The 14363-nt window shown below is 48.6% G+C and overlaps 2 protein-coding genes across 22 annotated transcripts in view; one reads left to right on the top strand and one right to left on the bottom strand.

Moving 5' to 3' along the window:
• NUP37 (nucleoporin 37) overlaps window positions 1–2099 on the bottom strand; it is a 34177-nt gene extending 32078 nt beyond the window's left edge. For 2 of the 17 annotated variants that reach the window (XM_006138031.3, XM_006138032.4), the window contains exon 1: window positions 1670–1801. Coding sequence is in view for 7 of the 17 variants with exons in the window: in XM_075939003.1 (XP_075795118.1) it covers window positions 1948–1989 (42 nt within the window). In the remaining 10 variants the exon portion in view is untranslated. Of the gene's footprint in view, window positions 1–1158; window positions 1227–1669; window positions 1827–1947 lie in introns of those variants that run through there. The other 15 variants (XM_006138027.4, XM_006138026.4, XM_075939073.1 and 12 more) reach the window with 15 other exon arrangements.
• The window catches only part of PARPBP (PARP1 binding protein), a 76346-nt gene continuing 63863 nt past the window's right edge, over window positions 1881–14363 (top strand). For 3 of the 5 annotated variants that reach the window (XM_006138033.4, XM_075938985.1, XM_075938991.1), the window contains exons 1-3: window positions 2097–2407; window positions 5011–5164; window positions 11309–11533. In XM_006138033.4, the coding sequence (XP_006138095.2) occupies window positions 2286–2407; window positions 5011–5164; window positions 11309–11533 (501 nt within the window). In that variant the 5' untranslated portion in view covers window positions 2097–2285. Of the gene's footprint in view, window positions 1939–2096; window positions 2408–5010; window positions 5165–6101; window positions 6249–11308; window positions 11534–14363 lie in introns of those variants that run through there. The other 2 variants (XM_006138034.4, XM_075938977.1) reach the window with 2 other exon arrangements.

The following is a 14363-nucleotide window of genomic DNA, read 5'->3' as shown; positions in this document are numbered from 1 at the left end:
CACCCAGAAGCCATCTGTGGTAAGCAGTGCCCAGTTGGAGCTTGCATTCTGAACCCTAGCCTCTGTCCTGAACCCCTCCTGTACCCCAAACCCCTGTCCCCAGCCTCAGGAGTGGCTTGAGGCTGGCTGCGGCAGCTGGTGTCCCAGGCAGGCGGCATAATTGGCGCCCCGCCTGTACAGCCTTTAATGGCTGTGATGTCATCACAGGGCACCCGGGCCAGCGGTGCTCTAGGCAACTGCCTAGGTCACCTAGGCTCACGGGCCGCCCCTGCCCAGCCTGATAAAAGTGAGTGAGGATGGGGGAGGGAGGATGGAGTGAGCAGGGCCTCAGAGAAGGGACAGAAAGGAAGCAGGGCGAAGGTGTTTGAGGTAGATCCTGGACTGCATTTAAATTCAAAAAGTGATCTCATGCTTAAAAGGTTAGAGATCATTGGTATAAGACCTATTAGAGCGCTGAACTCAAGTACAAATAAATATCTAGCAAGTTAGGAGAGCAAACAAATTGATAAGGAAAAAAGATTCAAAGGACTGAGTTAAAACAAGTGGAGTTGTCATTCGTTAAGAGAAAAAATTATGAATAATTTTTGGCTCAGTTTCTTTGGTCACGAAGGATGTGAAAATATAACTGTGTACACAGTTAACTGATGAGGCAGGCTCATGGATTAATCTTCATGGTTTCACACAGGCTCCCAGTATGCTTCAGCTCCATGGGAGCGGACTGCTGCTCTGTGCGTAATGACTGAAAATTTCATACATTTACTTAAACACATTTTAACATCCCTATTGGTCACCTGTACATTAGTATCCTATGAAGATTTCAAATGTTATAACCCAGTAGAGTGGGAACTCATCTCTTTGGGGGAAGAAATGTCGGGAAAGCTTCATCAATGTTGCTAAGTTGTGATTTTATGATGAACCTTGCCCTATTTGCAGAAACAAGGATAAATCCTGTGGCACCTTATAGATTAACAGATTTATTGGAGCATTAGCTTTCGCGGGCGAAGACCCACTTTGTCCGTGAATTGGGTCTTCGCCCACGAAAGCTTATGCTCCAATAAAAGCTTATGCTCCAATAAATCTGTTAGTCTATAAGGTGCCACAGGACTTCTCCTTGTTTTTGCGGATTCACACTAACACAGCCACCCCTCTGATACTTGCCCTATTTAGCATTCTTCAGGTCCCAGCTCCTGGAGTCAAACATCTCATCTAAAGAAAGTCTCTGTTAGCTGCAGAGGAAAACACTTGAGAACCGAATGTATCCAGGAGACTCCAAACCCACTGGGCGAATTGAGCCCTCCCCACCCAACACACATCTCCCGAAAACGAGGGGCCCGACCCACGAGGGGTTAACGTTTGGGGCTGGCAGCAAAGCATTATTCCGCTGGGAGCGCGCCCTGGCAACACGGCGCAGGCAGGCAGGGAAGGAAGGACAAGCCCGCAGCACCCAGGGCACAGCTGGGAAAGGGACGGAGCGTGGCGGGGACCAGAGAAGAAGCGGAGACGGGGGGGGGGCGGGGGGCTGAGGGAGAACAAGGGCTGCAGCCCAGAGAGCCCCGGACAGGGTAGACTCTCCAAGGGGCCCCTCCCACAACGGGAGCGAAGGCCTGGACACCAGCGGGTGATCGCCGGCCGCGCCAAACGACATACGCGCGCGCCGCCACCTACGCACATGGATGGCTCCCTACCGCCTGCCACTTTCTCTCCCGCGAAGAGTTTGTAGGCAGCTCACGGCCACTTCCGCCCCCCGGGCACTTTCCGTTTCCGGGTCAGAGGCAACTCCTCCCCCCAACTTTGATTGGACAGCTGGGGTAGATTTAAATTTAAACCGCCGCCAGCGGCCCGGTGCGTGCGACTAGGTAACCAGGCAACCAACCACTCCTCCTCCCTCCCACCCCCCCCCCTTCGTTCGGGACCTGCCGAGCTGTCCCAGCCGCACAGGTAACTCACCCGCTGTTTGGTGGCCGCCAGGGGGGTCCATGAAAGGTCCATGAAAGGGCGGGGTGTCCCCAGGACTGGAGTCTCCCGTGGCCTGGGTCGTTCCCCAGCAGGTGCTGCCCCCGTCCGACTAGGACGGCGGCCGTGACCGCTGCCCCGGGCCGCGTCTCTGCGCAGACTCTGGCGTTAGAGGTTCGTGGGGCCAGCCCTCCAGGATTGCCCGGGAGCCTCCCGGAATTACGTCACGCCATGGGACGAAATCTCCAGGAATCCGGCGAGCCAGCGTTGGCAACCCAGCCTCCTTCCTGATTGGGGCTCACTCGCCTGGGGGGGGGGGGGGCTATGACAAGATGATGCCAAGGGACGGCACTATATGGCAAGGAGCCCCCTGTGGCCTCCTCACCCCTCCTAGGACTGTGTCAGTTTTTAGTCATGTCCCGTTCCCGTCTCCTTCCCAGAGCTGGATTTCCAGGTAGGGAGAGGACAGAGGCATGTGCCTAGTGGTGCAGGTGTGCGGGTGCCTACCATTTAAAAGAGGGTTAAAAGTTTCAGTTTTTACAGGAAACATGAAGGTGTAGCATTGTTTGGAAGACTGTGGGTCGGATTGGTCCCATTGTCTTAAAAAGTAAACTAGACTGGGGTGGAGGAACCTAAGACTTGGGGTCCAGATGTGGTCTATGCCTTGCCTGGATCTGGCCCACAACACTGGGGAACCTGGGCTGGTGCTCCAGCCCCCTGCCAACACCCTGCAGGGCTGGAGCACATAAAATGTAGTAGCCCAGGCTCCCCATGAAGGGTTGTGGTTTTTTTGAACATTCAATGAAATTAAAAGGTAACAAATTCAAAACTGAGAGAAGGAAATAGTTTTTACATAATGTCTGTCTATATATAACATGTTTTTTCCTGTGGGACAACAGAACAATATCTGCATCTACAGGCTCTGCCCTCGCACGAGCTACCTGCCCTGGATGCTGTTGAGGGACTGGCAAAGCTGCCTGGCCTGGGCAGATTCTGCTTCCCAGTGGTCCTGCCCACTCAGGTCTGGCTGCAGTCTTTCAGGCAGCCTATTCCCCAGCCCAGGGGCTGCTTTGGCTGGTGCGAGGCCCAGGGCTCAGCCCACTCATGACAGAAGCAGAGGAAGGATCCCACACTCTGGGGCACCACAACTTACTCTAAGGCTGTTTGCTTGCACCACTACTGTTCTTGATGCTCATGGGCTGCTGGTCCAGCAGGCTCAGGACAAGCACCAGGCACAGGGCAAGATGTCCTCCATTCCCAGTTGCCCACTGCCCCATCCTCCTCTGTGCCCTGAGTGGCCACATCCTGAGCCCAGGGCCTAGCTGCCCTGGTGAGATCCAAGCCCAGCCTGTCTCCCAAGATCAGACTGGCTTCCTCCTGCCCAGCCACATGCGAGGCTGCAGCAATGAGTGGCACTTCTGCAATGTAGATGAGGGAGGTGCCTGGCAGCACTTACCTGAGAGGCCTGGGCCCCCTTTGCCTGGCGCTGTAGCCTCTCCCTCCCTCCTCCCCCCTGCAGTTGAAGCACCAGTGCTGACTTCCCACTGTGGGGGGTGGGGTGGATGGAGAGAGAGCCCTGAGCCTTGCTGCATGGAGAAGCGCTCCCTCACCTAGGCTGGGAGGACAGCAACGTGCCAGCTCGCTGTCTGGAGACTTTCCCTGCACTCCCATTGGCCAGATTCTGGCTAATAGGAGCAGCGAGAGGCTGAACTTCTGACTGGCATGGGCCTGACGACAAGTAAGTGCCCCAACTTCCTTATGCTGAGACCCTGCACCCCCAGCCCACTCATTCACCAGCTCCCTGCCTAGTCCCTGCATCCCCAACCCACTCCTGTCCCCTCCCAGGTGTACTGCACCATTCCCCTCTGGCCAAACACCCTGTCCTCTTCCCTGTTCCTGTCCCCCTCCTCCCTGGCCAGATCAACCTGGTCCTGCCCCCTCCCCTCTGACAAGACACTCTGTCTCCACCCCTGCTCCTGCCTCTTCCCCCATGGCCAGACACCCTACCCCCAGCTGGTTCCTCCACACTCCCTTGCTCCTGCACCCTCCTTCCTGGCCAGATTCCCTACCTGGCCCCAGGCTGCTCCTACACACTTCCTCCCACCCAGACCTTGCACCCTCAGCCCCTCCTCACCCTGCTTCCTGCCGAGATCCTGCTCCTCCATCCCTATTTCACTCACTGGCAGCCCTGTCCCACACACTGAACGCCTCATTTTTGGCCCCACTCCAGAGCCTAAGGGGTTCAAATCCTCAGTCCTCCTCTCCCTCTCCTTCTCACCTCCCCTCCCCCATGGGGCTGGAGCTCCAGGGGAGTGAGGAGTTTCAGTTGTGGGCCACATCAGTGAGGGTTCAGAGGCAATGCAGGGTCTGCGATGGAGTTTGGGTGCAGGAGGGTGTTATGACCAGTTGGATACAGGAAGGGACATGAGTTACAGGCTCTGGCCAGGAGGTGTTTATCATAGGCGGCTCTCAGCCAGTGGCCTACGGGGGAGCACTCAGGCAGGCTGGCTGCCTGCCTTCTGCAGCCCCTCAGGCCACTCAGAGTGGCCCGCTGCTAGGGCAAATATGTCTCTGCATGCCCCTTGGAGAGTGGGGACAACAAGTCTCTGTGAGCTGTTTGTTCCCGCAAGCACCACTCATGCGTCTCCCACTGGCCTGTTTCCAGCCAATGGAAGCTGGGAGGATGATGCTGGGGGCAAGGGCAGTATGCAGAGACCCACTGCCCCATGCCATCAAGGGATGCACACATACAGATGTGCTTGCCCCAGCAACCGGCTGCTTTGAGCAGCTTGTGGGACTGTGGCAGGCATTAACAGCTCAGAGGATCATGGCAGATTGAATCTAAGTGTTTGGTGGGACAAATCTGGCCTGCAAGCTGTATTTTGCCCACCCCAATGTGGAGGAAGTAATCATAGCAATTGCCTAGCATTAAAGAGAACGGAGACAAATTGACAAATATGGGATGCTGTGTCCCCAAATTGTTACTTAGAAAATTATGGTTTTAAAATTGCATTTATTTGTATGGACTTAAGTCATTCTCTCTGTGTTCCACTTCAGGAATATGGCCGTCTTTCAGCAAAAGATCTTAAATATGATCAAGTGTTTTAGAAGACAGTGGTGCTTGTTTTCTGATTCAGAAAGGACTACTGTTTGTGGTGCAGACTACATGATGATGGCTTTACAGTTATCAATGGCTGAAGTCAATAAACAGGTTTGTACTCTGTCAATGGAAGCGGCTGGGTGATTAGCACTTTTGAAAATCAGACTAAACATAACAGGCATTAATAAGCTTTAGGAGCTTTAACTTAAGGCACACATTTTAAAATATTAGTTTTAAAATTTTAAAATGTTAGCTTTCTGATTTTTTTGTTTGTTTTGTATGCGTAATTTTTCATCTTCAGTATTACAATGATATTTCTGCGATTTGCTTTTTTCATGTAATTTCTCAGTCACTCCCTTTTCCTTCAGTGTTCCTTCTAGCCACTAGGGGGTAGATTCACAAAAGAGCTCACTGTAGTAATGCTGAGCATTGCCTGTCCTAACATTCAGATGCCTAAAAAATCACTGGTATTCACAAAGCTTGAGTTTGATGCCACTGTACAATGAATGGGGAGAAAGAGGCAACTCAGAATGGGATTCACAAAGTCAGCATGCTAGGTGATTCGTTGCTTGAGGCGCCAAGATGAGCAGTGCGTACTAAGCCCTGTTCCTCTCTTTACAGTACTTAGGAATTCTCAGGGGAAAAACCTTTTTAGCATTAAGTGATTCTGCTGTTTTACTAAGAAGCTGGAGTGAGGAGGGGAGAAGGAGGACCTCCCTCATAACTTCTGGCCTGTGATTAGGTGACTCACCTGGGATAGAGGAGAAATGCCCCTCAGTTCAAGTATCTCTCCGCTGTAGATTAAATAATGAAATAATTCAAACATGAGTAAGTCTAGCCTGGAAGTGAGAGCACCCACCCAGTAGGTAAGAGACCCAGGATCCAGTCCCCCTGCTCTAATAACTTTTAAACATTATTTATACATACTGGAACAGCTTCAACAGGAAAGACGGAGGGAGCTTCACATCCGAATATCCTGTAGCATCCCAGTGGTTAGGGCACTTCACCTCAGAGGTTGTAGATCCTTGTTCATAACCATTTTCTCCTTGAGGCAGAGGGAGGACTTATCCTGGGTTATGAAAGATTGCCCCTAATTGAATATTTAATTGCTGATCTTACAAGTTCTAAAGGTAATCCTTTCTACCATCCACCACAACCTTTTTGTGACTTCACCTATGGAGACCTAATCTGTTTGGTGAGTTCTGAATACCTGTTTTCCCCTCAGTTTGTGTATTGGGCCATGTCTGCTCTACAAAATTAAGTCAACTTAAGTTAGGTTGACCTATAGCAACTGCAGTAATTAAATTGGTTCTTTGTGCCCCACATTAAACACCTTCTGTTGGCAGTTTTCATATTCAGAAGAAGCACTTGTACCAATTTAAGTGAGGCTCTGACAGCTGGAGTCCCACCATCAGAGGGGTAGTGGGATTTGGGCTGTAAAGGCAGCAATAGGCAATATAAGAAATGTAGCGTCTATACTGACACTGTATCAACTCTACTACATCAACCTAAGTGTGCTACACCTTTTGAAGTGCTGAACTTAGTAGATCAGTGCAGTGGGCAACTTACAATGATGGGAACAATATAGTCGTGGAGATGCTTACAGAATTAAGTTGATATAAGATGCTTTGGGGCTTAAGCATCAGTGGTGCATGTTTCTAGAGCCCTGTGTGGATACAAAATTTATATCCACAAAAATGTGCCATGGATATCTGCATCCATACCGGCAGATGCGGATACCCATGGATATAAAGTGGATATCTGCAGATTTATAGGGCTCTATGTATTTTCCAGTTAGCTGCCTTTTTGTGCCTTCTGCTCTTGGAGAAGAGTGAGTCATTTTGCTTGAGGCCCTCTTCTGTTTGTCTCTTCACCACTTCTCATGAAGCCCCAGATTCGATTTCACTGGAGAGGTCAGATGTTTGCTACTACTATGGCTAGGACTTTACCTAGAATGATGATGTACTGGCTTAGTTCCTTATAGATCAGTCTGACCAGGGAGTGTCACTGATGCTGAATGAAAGATTAAAGCAGTTTCCCCTCTAAAGGATGAAACAAAAGACAGGACTATGCAGCACTTTAAAGACTAACAAGATGGTTTATTAGGTGATGAACTTTCTTGGGCCAGACCCACTTCCTCAGATCAAATTGTGGAAGAAAATTGGCATGACCATATATACCCGTGGTCCCCAACACGGTGCCCGCGGGTGCCATGGCGCCCGCAGGGGCATTTCAGTGTGCCCGCCAGGTGCTCGGGGCTGGCCTGGCCCCAGGCACATGGCGCACGGGCGCTTGGCGGGGAGAGCGCCGGGCACTCGGCGGGAGGGGGGGGGAGCGCCGGCTCCGGGCGCGCGGCACTCAGCGGGGGGGGGGGGGGGGGAGCGCCGGCTCCAGGCGCGCGGCACTCGGCGGGAGAGGGGCAGGGAGCGCCGGCCCCGGGCGCGTGGCCCTTGGAGGGGGCCCCGCCCCCGGGCGCGCAGCTATGGGGGGGCCCCGCCCCCGGGTGCGCGGCTAGGTGGGGCCCCGCCCCCTGGCGCCCGGCGGGCAAACAGCCACGCCCCCTGGCGCCCGACAACCTAAAAAGTTTGGGGACCACTGATATATACCAAAGGGATACCATTAAAAAAAAAAAGTGAACACATACAAAATAGACAAATCAGATTTTAGAACAGAAGAAGGATGAGGGGGGAAGGTGAGTATCTATGAGATAACAGTATTAGAGGTGATAATTGGGGAAGCTATCTTTGTAATGGGTGAGATAATTAGATTGATAATTTGATTGTATCCAGACCAGACTAACACGGCTACATCTCTATGACCCCTCTAAAGGATGTCTGTTAGCTAAGGTGAATAACCAGTCCATCCACTATTGTCTGTCTTTCTGATTATTTATTTTTTACTGCCTTGTTAAATAATTTTGGTGTGCCCTGATACATGCTAAGGAAATAAATCCTGTTGCATTATGCTCCCTTCAGAGCTATTGTATAAGTTCAATTCCCATTAAGAAACTTGGAGAGCTTTGTCTTGTTTGGGATTTCATCTTTTTCTTTTAAATATCTCCATGAGAGCCAAAACATAAGGTATGATCCCACAATATATAATTAATAGATGTTTGTATTTTTTGGTACATAATGTAATTAATTAGTAGAGTATTAAATATTTTGAACATGAATCAATACTAAAAAGCAGTGTTTTAATAAAGCTCAGAGATCATGCATTGCGACAATTTGGAAAACATGTCTGTGTCCAAATACGAATTCCTGGAGCTACCTCCGCTGTGGCTCTGCAGAGCATTCCTTAATACAAATTGTATCGACTACACGATTAGCCAGATAACTGCAATTTAACATCCTTAGTATGTGTTTGAGGCTTTGCAAAGGAAATTGTGTTCCTTGCTTTAATGTCATGTGGTCCCCAAGGGTACATCTACACTGCACAGTTATCCCAGAATAGCTATTCTGTATCTTCACTGGCTGCCCATTATTTCAAAATAAAGGGTGCGCTATTTTGGCATCGTAGTAACTCTTGTTCCACGAGAGTTAAGGGATGTTTCAAAATAGTGTGTTATTTCGAAATTTGGCACTGTGTAGACGCACCCTAAAAAAGTTAAACTAAAATCCACATGCTTGTGGGGGTAGACTGTGAGGGAATGCATAAACTATTGGGTTGGCTTGTGAGGTTCAGGATGTATCTCAGGGTGAAGGGAAGTTGGGATTTTGCAGTCTGTGCCAAAGAGGGGTTCCAGACTGTGAATATGCTCCTCAGTGGTATGCTTGAGAGGCCCTAATTAAATCCAGATAACAGTGTCTGAACAGCAGCTATTATCTTGAAACTCTGGGAGAGCCAAAGATTGGGACTAACAACAGAATGGTGACTGTCTACTAGGAGGACTCTGCTAGGGAGAGGGCTGTAACCTGCATCTTTTCTTCTTTAAACAGGTTTTACAATAGTAGCGGTTTCCTTGCTAGCTATTTGGACTTATTATACTCTGGTCATCTGAAGAAGTGGGTTTTGCCCACGAAAGCTCATGATACCATCTACATGTTTTGTTAGTCTTTAAGGTGCTATTTGACTCTTTGCTGTTTTTAAGTTTTTCCTAGTTAGACTTTTCAAGTACTGCAGGTTCTTTTAATAAAAAAAAATCCTCTAAAACCTATAATTCAAAATTATAGTTATAAATTTGAGAAAGGGATGTGTTAAACTGAATCAAGTGTTACCATCTATAATCAAAGTATTCCTGGTCCATCTCTGTAGTTATTTTGTTTTAAACAGTGTTAAAGGTGGGTAGAGTTTATTCCCACAGAACAAGTCCCTGCAACTAAGTTTACGTTGCATTTGAGCAACCTAAACTTTAAACATGTAGGAAACTGCAATTTATTCTTCCATTCTGCACAGATTTATCAATGGCCAAGCAAAGTGAAGCTGAACACTCTTTGTACATGACAGCTTTGGAACACAAAATTTGATTCTAAAACCTGAGGGAGCATTCTATGCATCAGTGGATGCTTCTTGTGCTAGAGTTATTTCTCTCCTCACAAGCTGAAAATAACACCCAAGAGTTATTCCTCTCCAAGAGCAAGAGCTCTTGCGCAAGAAGGCAGTGTGGACGGCCATCAGAGCTTTCTTGCGCAAGAGAGCATCCACACTGCCATGGATGCACTCTTGCACCAAGAACTCTTGCGCAAAACAGTTATTGCACAAGAAGCCTGCAGTGTAGACATAGCCATAGTGCATGAATGGGAGGAGCAGGGACTGTTTGTAACAGAGGTCTCAAACTCAGTTTACCTTGGGGTTGGTGGCCTTGGGAGCTGGAATTGACCTCTGCTGGTCCAGCAAACTCCCTTACTCAGGTCCCAAAGATGCTGGAGCAGGGAGGTCCAACCAGTAGCAGGTCCACCTTTCCCTTATGGAGAGACCTTTTGAACATTTGCCATGGGGAGAGATTTTGCCTTTCCCTCAGCTCTCTGCTGTAGTTGTGGGTCCACTCTCCTCCCTTGTATGCCATCAAATGAGTGGCTCCCTTGCATTTTAACTCCTCCATTTGGAGCATTTCCTCTAGGTGTGGTTGGCTGAACCCAGAGGACTTCACTAACCACTGGTTGCCTGTGTACATTTGTATACCCCATCACAGTGTGGCTTAACTTTTTTCATTTTATTGCTTTTGTTGGGTTGGTAGTTATAGTAGCCCTAAGAACTTCACAGCAAAGCCTTTTTGTATTAACTACATTATGGAAAAATAAAATATTCTTAACCTTTTGGACATTCATACTCCTTCTCACCCAGGGTACTTTGTTTCAACTATTCTGTAAATGAATATTTTAAAAGTACGGTTTTTCTCCAAAAATTGTTCAGATTCCCACTTCTGGGATGCATATAGCCTTCCTGCTGCAGACTGATACTACGAGCACTTATACACATGCTGAACTTTCTGCATGTGGATAATCCCACTGAAATTGATGAGACTACTGTCATAAACCATGGCAGGTTATCCAGGGGAGGCAATCCTCATTGGGAACCCTGGGAAAAATGAGCCCTCCACCCCCAGCAGAAATTTGCTATGGGACAGTGGAAGCCCAGAGCCCTGGCAGAAGCACCAGTGGAGCTAGGGAAGCCCCTACGTCTTGACATGGCTCTCTGGCAGAAATGTCCAGTGGTGTAGGAGAAGCTCCAGCATCCTGGTTGCCTGTGGAAGCCTGGGGTAGTGGGGGAAGCCTGCTGTGGCCCCAAGACTGAAGGAGCTCTCACTCCCTGCTGTCGCTCTGGGGAGCTGCAGTGGGGGGCAAGTTGTAAGAAAAAAACAATTTGCAGGGCAGAAGTGGGAGGTAGGAAATGTGGGCGGAATTGGGGCAGGAACATGGGGGAAGGAGCAGACTGGGGTGGAGCCATGGATGGCCCGCAGGTAGGGAGGGGACCCCTACTGGCTCTGGCCCCAGGAAACCTTAATCCACTTCTGCTTCTATATGCAGTTTTGCATGTGCACAGGTCTTTAAAGATCCATAGATTTTTAAATCCAGAAGGGACCACTGTGATCATCTAAAGAATTAGATATTAATCAGTTGTTTATTCTAAGACTGTTGAATAGTGAATACACTTTCTAGTTACAAGTAACATTTTTCCTTTAACATAAATGAATCAACGTTAAAATACTTCTGTATAGAGTGTATTAAAATACATATGAATATTGTTTTATTAAAGTTTGTGAGATCTACACTACCAGCAAAGCATAATGGTTTTTGTTTTCTTTTTTTATATTAGCTTCATGGAGATTTTACAGTATCTCTTAGTGATATAATGGTAACTTGGAAATACTTGCTACATGACAAACTGGGATTGATATGTGAGAATATGGAAGCACCTGAAAATTACGACGATATCAAAAAAGCTTATGATACCTTCTTGAAGAGCAGTAATATGTTAGATTTAATAGATATATGTCAGAAATGTTCTACATTAGCATCTGAAACTGAAGAGATGTGTCCTGTAAGTATGTATTTTTTTAATGTTTTTGAAATTGATACACAATGTGGTTAACTCCAATTCAGAAATATAATAATGTTAAGATCTGTTTAGAAGCCATGAATTTTTCATATCCATTGCTTAGGTTTTCTGTAGGGAAGAAACTTTAATTTTGTAATTATTAAATTGTTTTTAAAGCTGAAACTTCTGTGATTTTTTTTTTTTTTTTTTTTTTAATGCTTCTTCCTATCCTCCTGTCTCGTAGAAACCACAATCTCCCTAAGGCAGGTTAGGACAAAAGGGCCTCCGCAGTCCAGATCCAGCCCTCCAAGTGGATTGATCCAGTCTGCGGAGGTCCTGCCACTTCCCACCCCTAGGCCAATCAGGGCCTAGGAGCAGAGGGAAGCATGCAAAGTCTCCCCCCGCCCTACCCCTGTCCTGCAAGGAGTGCTTGGTGCTTGAAAGCACCATACACTCCTTTCAGGGCGGGAGGAGACTTCGCACATGCATCTTACCCCCGAGCCCTGATTGGCCTAGTGTTGGGGGGAGCATGTGAAATTTCATCCTGCTCTGCAAGAGGCTTGGTACTGAGTCAACTGCCAGCTGCTGCTCAACTGGTGGGTGACTCTAAGCACGGAGCTCCCTTGCAGAGTGGGGACAGACTTACAATGCTCACCTGCCCCAGACCCTGATTGACCTCAAGGCAAGGGGGAGCACATGCAGTCTCCTCCCTCTGCCAAGGGTGTGGGTGCCTAGAGAGAATTCCCCGCACACCCGTGGACAGGGGTTGCTGCACTTGGCGCAAGCCAGGACTGAGCAAGCCCAGCTCAATCCTGGCTTGTGCTGGGTCGAAGAACTTCCCCTGCTACGGCTCTGCAATTTAAATGTAGTAGAAGCCAGGCAGGCAGGCAGCCTAGCTCTTACTACACTTAAACTGCAGAGCCTCAGCGGAAGTGGTACTTTACGATTAGTTGAAAAGGGAAAGTCGATAATTTTATTGGCTACACGATTAGTCAGATACTGGTTTCTTAATATCCCTAGTTGAAATACACTTTAAAGATTTTGTCGGGGGAAACAATTGAATACAAATACAGGCAGTCCCCGGGTTACGTACAAGATAGGGACTGTAGGTTTGTTCTTAAGTTGAATCTGTATGTAAGTCGGAACTGGCATCCAGATTCAGCCGCTGCTGAAACTGACCAGCGGCTGACTACAGGAAGCCCGAGGCAGAGTTGCTCTGCCCCAGGATTCCTGGAATCAGCCGCTGATCAGTTTCAACAGGCTGAATCTGGACGCCAGTTCTTACATACAGATTCAACTTAAGAACCCCAGGCGTCCCCAAGTCAGCTGCTGCTGAAACTGATCAGCGGCTGATTCCAGGAAGCCCGGGGCAGAGCAACTCTGCCTCGGGCTTCCTGTAGTCAGCGCTGGACAGTTTCAGCAGCGGCTGATTTGGGGACGCCTGGGGCAGAGCAGCTTGGGAGCAGACCAGGGAGACGGGGAGCAAAGCGGAGCAAAGCCGTGGAGCACGCGGGCAGCGGACATCCCAGACGCGCCACGGCTGTCCCGCTGCCGGCGTGCTCCGCGGCTTTGCTCCGCTTTGCTCCCCGTTCGTATCCGACATAAGTCGGATCCGCGTAACTCGGGGACTGCCTGTATATGATAACACTTCTGTGCTTCTCAATTCAGATTACTCTCAAGTAATCCAGTCCCTGGCTATTTGGCTCTGTGGCTATAAAACTCTCTGATAAATTTTTGTGCAGTAATTAGAGATCATAAAATAGAGTACTAGATCTGTAAGGGACCTTGAGAGATCATCAAGTCCAGTCTCCTGCCCTCATGGCACGACCAAGCACCGTCTAGACCAGTGTTTCTGAAAGTGTTCCATCGAATCACTCTCAGAAACACATTAACTGGTCGCCCCCGTTTGTTTATTTACTGACGCTGCAGCCATGGAGCCACACAGTTTCCCTTGGCGGGAAGTACTGAGAGTGATCCGATGGAACGCATTAACTGGCCACCCCGGTTTGTTTATTTACCAGTGCCACAGCCATGGAGCCTCCTATTGGCTCTGTTTCGTCCTTTGTAGCCAGGGGGATCTGTGAGGCTCCACGGCTGCAGCGCCAGTAAATAAACAAACCGGGGCGACCAGTTAATGTGTTTCTTTGAGTGATTCCACAGAACACTTTCAGAAACACTGATCTGCGTCATCCCTGATAGATGTCTGTCTAACCTGCTTTTAAACATCTCCAGTGATGGAGATTCCACAACCTCCTGAGGCAATTTGTTCCAGTGTTTAACCACCCTGACAGGCAGGAAGTTTTTCCCAATGTCCAACTTAAACCTCCCTTGCTGCAATTTAAGGCCTCTGATGACAGGACAAAAAGCAATGGGCAAGGAGAATAATTTCCCCCCCTTCTCCCTGTGACATATTTTTAGATATCTGAAGACCGATATCATGTCCCATATCAGTCTTCTCTTTTCCAAACTAAACAAGCCCAGTTCCTTCAGCTGTCCCTCATAGGTCATGTTTCCTAGACCTTTAATCAGTTTTTGTTGATCATCTCTGGACCTTCTCCAGTTTCTTCACATCTTTCTTGAAATGTGCCCAGAACTGGACACAATAGGCCAACTGAGGCCTAATCAGCACAGAGTAGAGCAGAAGAATGACTTCTCATGTCTCATTCACAACACTCCTGTTAATGCATCCCAGAATCATGTTTGCTTTTTTGTCGCAGTGTCACACTATTGACTCATATTTAGCTTGTGGTCCACTATGACCCCTAGATTCCTTTCTGCAGTGCTCCTCCCTAGACAGTTGTTTCCCATTCTGTATGTGTGAAACGGATTGTTC

The sequence above is a fragment of the Pelodiscus sinensis genome, chromosome 1 (genome assembly GCF_049634645.1).
Source record: "Pelodiscus sinensis isolate JC-2024 chromosome 1, ASM4963464v1, whole genome shotgun sequence".
NCBI lineage: Eukaryota > Metazoa > Chordata > Testudines > Trionychidae > Pelodiscus > Pelodiscus sinensis.
This window is presented reverse-complemented; position numbering and strand designations above follow the sequence as displayed.